At 53.4% G+C, this 9,551-nt stretch overlaps 1 protein-coding gene across 4 annotated transcripts in view; it reads left to right on the plus strand.

Moving 5' to 3' along the window:
• The window catches only part of tgfbr3 (transforming growth factor, beta receptor III), a 66,824-nt gene that overhangs the window by 19,282 nt on the left and 37,991 nt on the right, over window positions 1–9,551 (plus strand). For all 4 annotated transcript variants that reach the window (XM_035524146.2, XM_027026342.3, XM_081717203.1 and 1 more), the window contains one exon: window positions 822–997. In XM_035524146.2, the coding sequence (XP_035380039.1) occupies window positions 822–997 (176 nt within the window). The remainder of the gene's footprint in view (window positions 1–821; window positions 998–9,551) is intronic.

The following is a 9,551-nucleotide window of genomic DNA, read 5'->3' on the forward strand; positions in this document are numbered from 1 at the left end:
AGGCGGTGGAGTCTCCCCTCCATGCGCTCTTAACCGCTGTGCGGGTTCTGGCTTTCATCTGCAGACGGTTCTGTCCAGCACAAAGACAGAGGCTGGTCTCCGCGGTTACCGTAAAATGCCCCCGGAGAAGTCACGCGATGTCTCGAAGCCCAAACATCTCAGGTCGTCCTTCTCGTCTTTCTGACAGGTCGGCCTTCTTTAATGTCGGCCATGGACTCCGGAGAGCTTTGGAACTGCAGTAGTTCAGCCCTTACGTGGAATCATAATCTCTGCTCCAACCCACGCAATCCCCTGCGTCTCGGACATGCTCCGAGACGACATCTGCCTGTGGTGTGTCTGTCATCCTAATAGCTTGACCTGTCTCCATGGTAACCGAGTTGGGCCAGCGTTGAGCTCTGCCTTTAAACGCATTTATTTGTTATTTATTTAATTTACAAAGTGTGATTGAGTGAGTCGACCCAGCCTTCTGGGGGGGGGGGGGGGGGGTCAGTCAGAGCTGTATAGGAAAAGGTGCGCTGGCCTGATCTGGGAACAGGGACAGGGAGCGGGTGAGGGAGGAGGCACCTCACCTCTCCTCCACTCGGGCCCTCCGTGCTCTTCTCTGCTGCACGTGTTAATAATGACGTGGGAGTTGAACTCGGAAAGTGGCGTGTGCGCCTCTGCTGGCGGAGCGCCACCACTGTGCCTCCTTCTCTTATCTGAGCCTTTCTGTTCTCCTGCCGCTCACCGAGCCTGTGTGTAAGGCAGAGCACAGTGACCATAGCCAACCTGTGTGTGTGTGTGTGTGTGTTTGTGTGTGTGTGTGTGTGTGTGTGTTTCAGGCCCACTGTCTCGGAGCCCGTGTGAGCTGCTGACCGTGGACGGAGCTCACCCCGTCCAGGCGCTGCTGAAGAGCTACGCCGTCCAATCAGGTTGCTCCAGCCGTGGGACCATTGCCCTCCCTCAGGAAGTACATGTCATCAACCTTCGCCACAGCGCTGGACAGAAACCGGCAGAGGTACAGCGGTCTGCCTCGGTCCACCGCTCTGCTAGAACGGATTCTCTTAATACCTGACCCCTCCACACTCCTCCTGACCCCTCCTGACTCTGGATACGAACATCTCCCATTTACTGAAAATGTTACTCCTTCACTGGGTCTTCCCAACTTTCCCTCTGATTCCTTGTATATTCCTTTCTAATCACTGTAACTGTAGTAGTGTCTCTAGTCCACTGTGACTGTCTCCACCTAAGTCCCCCGCTCCTCGCTCCCAGTTCCCAGTCTCCTCCTTGACTGTTTCACTGTCCCTGCTACCATCTCTCTTAGTCACCGTTAAGTGGCGGGACATTTATTTTTTTTAAACAGCTGTTGTGTGTTGGTGTCGGTTGCCCTCGGCCCACTCCTGCCCAGAGCCTAGCACACCCCGCGGCGTTGACACTGTCAAGTGCATCTTAGAATACGGGAGCTTGTATCTTCACACATTCCTGACACGCTGCACTAACGTGATTGGCAAGGTGTTTACCACAGAACACAGATTGACCCACAACACACTGTACATGACACTGTACACAACACTGTACGTAGCACACCACACTGTACATGACACACAACACTGTTTGTACGCCCCTATCAGACTAGAGTCCCAGGTAGCATGTTTGGAGTAGTGTCTCTTCCGTCAGGGCGTTTTCCAGACCTGCCTGGTACAGTGGCGTTCTAATCTTGTCAGCCTGTGCCATGACAGTTGTGAATGTCCCCCACCTGTACTCAGCTTGGGAATGGGAGCACACGGAACAAACCCGGCACCTGGATAAATAGCACCATCAGCTGCCAGATGTTTCCGTTAGCGTGATGAATGAAATCTCATTTCCCTGCTTGTTTTGATCGCACTTTTCCCCAAACGCAGAGGTGAGTAGAACGTTCTGGAGACTCAGGTGATCCGCAGCTCCCCAACACAGGCGCAAGGCGCAGGGTCTGTTGGGCTGGAAGAGGCCGGCACTCACATCACTTCTTAAACGCGAGCTTGTGTTCGACAGGTTTAATGTGATCGTGGTTTTCTGAGACAAAAAAACCCAACTTTCTATCTTTTAAAAAAGAATACTGTGACGTGGAATATTTGTTACCTTCCCTCGTAGATAAAGACAGCATTAGTGAGAGTGTGTTTTCCACTGTCAGGATAAATGTGGTTGCAGCGTGTGGGGGGGTAAGGATCAGGTTAGTTCTGTCTCAGCCTGCTACGGGGGCGTAGGGAGCATGTTCTGGGCATTACGGGCTGGCGGGAGTTAGTTAAGAGGCTGTCGGACTGTGATTGGAAAGGGAGCCATCGGCTTCGGAGCCGTAAGCGCGCAGCGACCATCGGGGTAATAGATGTTGGAACTACTAGCCGACCTTTCTGGACGAGAAGCCCTCCGATTTTGGAGATATTTGTAAACACTGTTTACTTTTATTTTTGTGGGGCTCTGCAGTTGGAGCTTGCACTCACCCAGCCCCACATGCGCGCGCGCGCACACACACAAATAAACAATACTGTCCTTAGTTCTATTGTTGAGCAACTGAGTTTTAAAGAGGAAAAACTATACGGTGGAAAAAATTGAGATGGCCCGTCGAGTTTTCAGTCTGCACACGTCCCAAAAATAACAGTGGCGGGCCTCGAGTAAGGGAGCTAGAATTCAGTGGTTTTACATAGCGGAGAGGGAGGGATGAGGACAGAGGGAGGGAGAGAGAGACCGAGAGGGATATGAGAGGAGGAAGGAAGGAAGGAAAGTATATCTTGGCTATAGGGCTGTGTTTGTTAGCCTCGGTCAGCTGTGCGACTCGAGCAAGGGTCTGGTTGTGCTCGGGCGGTAGCGTGGGCACCGTCTCCCGCCTCTGCCCTCGCAGTCCCGCCGGCTGCGTGGGCTCCAACCTGCACCTCTCATCCCCAGGAGTCAGGACGGCAAATGCAGGCTGGTTCCAGAGAAAGAGCAACGCGTCAGATTCCCTATCCTTATTAATCAAGCAAGATCGGCCTTTGAAAAAAGTGCCTCCGAAATGTCCCTTTTGTTCCTTTGCCGGTCAGGGAATGATTGAGTGAGTCGTGGTTTCTTTTTTAGTCACATCTCCCACTCCCATGTTCCCCGAAGTGTGGGACCGTGCCGGCTAAGATGTTATTTTCCTTGGGGATTAGTGCCAGCCAATCAGATGGCACCACACGCTCTGTTTACTTGGCCTGTGCTATGACTCACCGGTCCCAGTATCTGACCCCGCCCACTGGGATATGCTTCATCATGACTTTTGATTGGTTTGAGGCCCAGGGCCAGAGATGTTTGGGAAAACATGTGTGGACTAGCCATTGGCTCTGGTCGGACTCTGAAAACACACAGCTCTCTTCCTGTGGCAGATAAAACTATTTCTTTCTTTGTTGTAACCCATAAGGTGATTAGTTTAGCACTTTTGTTGGCTGAGGAAAGTGTTCGCTTCTAGTGCCATTGTTGTGTGTTTGCGTTTGTTGCTTGGCAGCAGGGCTTCACTTTTCCTCGCTGCTGTGTCTGCAACTGAGTATTCGGGACAAAACATTGAATGATGTCCAGTCTGAGGAGGCCTGCTGGAGCTGAAGTAGCCATCTAGGTCTCTTATTTACGCCGGTGCCTGTGCACGCGCCGTTACTGTTTCTGAGATGTTTGCAGACATGTTTTAGACTGTGGTGACATGCGAGAGCTCTCTGCACATTGAGGACGAAGGCAGAGTAAACGTTCCTCCCCTGATATCGGCCCCGATCCCAAATGTCTTTCCCAGTAGGGACTTCCACGATTCCACTGTTGTGTAAACCGCGGCACGCATCTGAGCCCTGGAGGGGAGCGGATCCTCACAAAGCCACTTTTGTCTATACACACACGGACAGATAAGGCTGTTCCCCTCAGCACATTCCGACCCTCAGGTATTTGTTGGACTCCGATATCTCCTGTCCAATTATTGTGCTTTCTGATTGGAAGTTGAGATTGGGAGTGCTCGGAACAAAAGGCAAGATGATGACCTTTGGCATACACACATGCGCAGGGGGGATCTTTGGAATATAAAGACCAGCATGTAATCGCAGCCACACGCCTGAAACTGGAGGCCCCTTCATATCTCTCTCTCTCACACACACACACACACACACACACACACACACACACAGAGACAAAGGGTCTCTGAAGCACCGTTAATCTAGCTAGGTGACGTTGTTTCCAAGTCTCTTGGTCATTTCTCTCTCTAAGACCCTTTTGTGGCTGGGTGTTTCCGTTGGCCCGGTTCTCCCGGTTCTGCTCTGACCCAGGAGCCCCAGGAGCCAGGCTGCATACAATGGCCTGCCCAAGGAGGCCGTGGAGCGGTTGCGTGGTTGCGTGGTCTTCCCCGGGAGGTTGGAGGGGGGGCAGCGCCCTTGTAGCTCTCATTCTGTTTGTGGGGGTCTCAGGAGGCCCAAACTCTATTAATTTGGTGCTCCACTTCAGTGTGAGCTCACACTGACATTCTTTCACCTTTTCTTTGGCCTTTAACCCCAGGATTAAAAAAAAAAGAAGCGTTGTCTTGTTAAATGGATAGATTGTGTAACGTGAGCAACGGCGTCCTTCCCCGGAGGCCAGTGGCCTGGCCTGAGCACAACACGCACGACACTTTTGTCCTTGAAATGCTCAGCAGTGTTCGCGCGGCTGGGATTTCACACCACATCCCCCCACCCCCAACCCCCTCCTCCCAGAACTGTTTGTTTTGGGCTGGGTCCAGACGTTCCCCAATCCCGGGGTGTGCCGCGCTCTCCGCGTGTGACTGGAGCTCACTGATTTACTGGCCTGTGGAGCTCCGCCGTACCGGAGCTCTGCGGTGTGAGGACAGGCTTTGGTGCAACAACTCTCCGAAGCCCGGTTCGCCTGCGCGGCCTGGGGGCCCGAGGAGGGGTAACTCTCCACCCGGGGCTGGGGATGGAGCGGGGTGGGGCAGTGTTGGCCTTGGGCCTAGGGCTCCAGGGGTGGAGGTGGAGATTAGCAGCTCTCTGGAAGAGATAAGCCTGCAAGGACTTCTGGGAAAGTGACCACAAAGCCTTGGCATTAACTCCGCCCACCTGAGAAACGGGCACAGATGTGGCCATCTGGAAACACACACCCACACTTCAAACACACATCAAACATGCTTCACTGCTGCACGTACTCAGAAACACACACACACACACAGGCACTTCAAAGAAGCATCAAATACACTTTGACACTGATGCTCTCTGACAATCTCTGACCAATCACGCTTAAACGCTGACAGTCTCTCTCTCACACACACACACTCTCTCACACACACACACAGCGTCCTTCAGCCGTGCCCAGCAGGCTGACTGTGCCAGGGTTGGTTTCATGTGTCCAGGCGCCACTGGCCTTCGGCAACAGATGGGCTAGATCCTTCAAGACATAAACAATTCAGCACTGATCTGATTTACAGCTTCAGACCCCAAGGCTGGAAGGCTGTATAGGCCTCCCCTCCCCTCTCTGTAACGCACCCCACCATCCCCACTGTAAATGCAACAGGGAATTTTATTCCGCATATTTTTTGACAGTTGGGGTGGGGGAGCCGTTGGACGTAATTGATGTCGATGCACGACTCTGGATGCGTAATGTGGTATTTTTGCGATGTAGCGTTCTCGAGCTGTGAGAGTTTATTTCAGAGTAAATTGCACGTTTATTATTAGGAGTGTTTGCTGGTTAAACTGCGACCTCCATCTTTACCGACAGAGCTGTTAGTGGAGTTGCCGTATAATTGACCCCTGCAGGGTTAAAGAACGTGACCTTGGAAGCCTCCTGTCTCTCACAAAGCCTCCCTACTTAATAATGATGGCAACCACTTGCCCTCTAGGTTGAGTGAAAGTGTGTGTGTGTGTGTTTGGGGGAGTGGACAGCATGCTTCTGAACTTTGTGAGGGAAGTTCATAGGTCTAATTCTCTTTTGTTTAAAATGGCATTCTCCATGTTTTTGTTGGAGCTGGCCCTGGCCGTGTGTGTAGGGAGTGCTGGTGGGTGTGTGTGGTTACGGGAAGATCGCTCTCTCTTCACACACTGTCCCGGACCCGCACCTACCAGGCCCGGATGTGTGGAGCGTGACATTCTCGGTGGAGAAAGTGCGTGTGCGGTGAGACATGTTTTACGTTCGCGCTGCCCCCCTCTCCGGATCCCCCTGACTGGATCGCTTGCCGCCACATGCGGCAGTTTGGGCTGCACAAACCCAGCGATCCCAAATGCTCCCCAAAACAACAAAACATTCCTTCCTTTGGTAGGTGAATTTGCGAAACATCCTGGCAATGTTTTCTGCATAGGTCACGAACTCTGAAGGTTAACGTCTGTTCATCAGCGTCTCTCCACGTGGGCGGTGAGATTGTGGCGCTCTGACTGGTTTGCGTCACGTGACCGTCGGCGCCGAGGAGGAGTGGACCGCAATCTTTCACCGGATGTAGTCATTTCATCCCTGATTGTCACTAACGAGATACTGAAAGCACAGTTTCATCCAGGCCATTGTGTACTGCAACACACACAGATTTGAAAGAAAGAGGACAGGAAAAGGGAAAAAAACCCAGGAAGTGAAGGAAACCCTTTCAGCTGGGCGAGAGTGGATGTGCAGTGAAATATCAGTAGTTTAAGTTCATCTACTTCTCATCAAAACAGGAGACTTGATGGTGCCTAAAAACATTTGAACAGTACGTACGTACACACACACGCGCGCACACACACACACACACAGCAGCAGCAGCTGCAAGGTGTCGGGGCTGCCTCAACAAGCACATTAAACTAACATCCTCATGTGAAACTCTTCGTAAGTACAGCCCCTTCCCACTTGTCAAACACGCACAGATTCAGCACACACACACACACACATTCATTTTCATTTTAACTGCACAACTGCCCATATGTAAATGAATGGTTTCCTGCCTCTCTCTCTCTCTCTCTCTCTCTCTCTCTCCTCCTCCTCCTCTAACATGCCTGGGGCTGTGGTCTTCTGTCTCTTTAATAACAGAGGGAAGTGCTCAGCTGTGCGGGGCAAGTTGCATGTCCACACTTCAAGGGCACTGTGCTGCGCTGCTCCCACACTGGTGTCTCTCCCAGTATATCACTCATACCTACAAACCAGCGCAACGTCGCCCCGCTCAGAGCCGCGCGTGCTCGCATGGAGACACAACCAACAGTATGGGGGTGGGTGGGTGGGCGGGGTTTGGCTGGTTGTGAGAGAGCGTGTCGTCGCTGACAGGCACTTGGAGGACAAGTGATTTAAAGAAGGACACAATGATGTCAGCAGGGCAGTGGAATGCTGTGTTGGCAGGACAGCGACTGTGGGACGCTCCGAGCAGTCTTCCACGTGTCCTCGACGGAGCAAGGCTCTCAGCTAGCTTATCTAAAGATCAGCACACTGAGCCCTGCAGTCTTGGTCCTCCATACCTCAGAAAGCCTGGACATATCCCAGGTGGAGTTTGATACCTCTGAACCTGCCTGTGGACACGTCCCAGGTGGACTGTGATAACGTTAGTCCTGGCTGGTGGACACGTCCCAGGTGGACTGTGATAACGTTAGTCCTGGCTGGTGGACACGTCCCAGGTGGACTGTGATAACGTTAGTCCTGGCTGGTGGACACGTCCCAGGTGGACTGTGATAACGTTAGTCCTGGCTGGTGGATACGTCCCAGGTGGACTGTGATAACGTTAGTCCTGGCTGGTGGACACGTCCCAGGTGGACTGTGATACCGTTAGTCCTGGCTGGTGTACACGTCCCAGGTGGACTGTGATACCGTTAGTCCTGGCTGGTGGACACGTCCCAGGTGGACTGTGATACCGTTAGTCCTGGCTGGTGGACACGTCCCAGGTGGACTGTGATACCGTTAGTCCTGGCTGGGGGACACGTCCCAGGTGGACTGTGATAACGTTAGTCCTGGCTGGTGGACACGTCCCAGGTGGACTGTGCTAACGTTAGTCCTGGCTGGTGGACACGTCCCAGGTGGACTGTGCTAACGTTAGTCCTGGCTGGTGGACACGTCCCAGGTGGACTGTGATACCGTTAGTCCTGGCTGGGGGACACGTCCCAGGTGGACTGTGATACCGTTAGTCCTGGCTGGTGGACACGTCCCAGGTGGACTGTGATACCGTTAGTCCTGGCTGGTGGACACGTCCCAGGTGGACTGTGATACCGTTAGTCCTGGCTGGTGGACACGTCCCAGGTGGACTGTGATAACGTTAGTCCTGGCTGGTGGACACGTCCCAGGTGGACTGTGATAACGTTAGTCCTGGCTGGTGGACACGTCCCAGGTGGACTGTGATAACGTTAGTCCTGGCTGGTGGACACGTCCCAGGTGGACTGTGATACCGTTAGTCCTGGCTGGTGGACACGTCCCAGGTGGACTGTGATACCGTTAGTCCTGGCTGGTGGACACGTCCCAGGTGGACTGTGATACCGTTAGTCCTGGCTGGTGGACACGTCCCAGGTGGACTGTGATACCGTTAGTCCTGGCTGGGGGACACGTCCCAGGTGGACTGTGATAACGTTAGTCCTGGCTGGGGGACACGTCCCAGGTGGACTGTGCTAACGTTAGTCCTGGCTGGTGGACACGTCCCAGGTGGACTGTGCTAACGTTAGTCCTGGCTGGTGGACACGTCCCAGGTGGACTGTGATACCGTTAGTCCTGGCTGGGGGACACGTCCCAGGTGGACTGTGATACCGTTAGTCCTGGCTGGTGGACACGTCCCAGGTGGACTGTGCTAACGTTAGTCCTGGCTGGTGGACACGTCCCAGGTGGACTGTGCTAACGTTAGTCCTGGCTGGTGGACACGTCCCAGGTGGACTGTGCTAACGTTAGTCCTGGCTGGTGGACACGTCCCAGGTGGACTGTGATACCGTTAGTCCTGGCTGGGGGACACGTCCCAGGTGGACTGTGATACCGTTAGTCCTAGCTGGTGGACACGTCCCAGGTGGACTGTGATACCGTTAGTCCTGGCTGGTGGACACGTCCCAGGTGGACTGTGATACCGTTAGTCCTGGCTGGTGGACACGTCCCTGGCTCTTTGGACACTTTGCCTTTTAGTCGCAGGTTAAGTCTCTCTTTCGTCTTCTTGTCCTAAGCGGCGGTGACCTCGTTGCCGTGGCGGAGCAGAGCTGCTCTCCGTCTATGTGTCGGCGTGAGCGGAATGCCGGTGGGAAGGAGGAAGAGGAACAAAGACTCCATTCTGTCGGAGATAGGGTTAGTGAGGGGCGTGAGCTGGTCCACCACTTTCTCACCATGGTAACGCATATACCAGCTGGAGGGAGTGAAGAATGAGAGAGAGGGAGAGAGGTTGGAAAGAAGGAGGAAATGGGAGGGGGTGAGAGAGGAGAAAAACGAACGCTTAAGAGATAGAGAGAAGGAAAGAAATGATTGTATGACCAGATGCTGAGAGCTCCAGCAGCAGCTGTGTGGGTGGGGGGGGGTCCTTGTGGTCTGAGGGAGTTAGTTGCAGGTCCTTTCAACCTCACTTTCAGGTACCTTCAGCACTCCTCTGTGTGTGTGTGTGTGTGTGTGTGTGTGTGTGTGTGTGTGCGCGCGTAAATTCAGGCTCTGGCAGTGACCTC

Source organism: Electrophorus electricus, chromosome 7 (assembly GCF_041902795.1).
Source record: "Electrophorus electricus isolate QZ-2024a chromosome 7, ASM4190279v1, whole genome shotgun sequence".
In the NCBI taxonomy this organism is placed as follows: Eukaryota; Metazoa; Chordata; class Actinopteri; order Gymnotiformes; family Gymnotidae; genus Electrophorus; species Electrophorus electricus.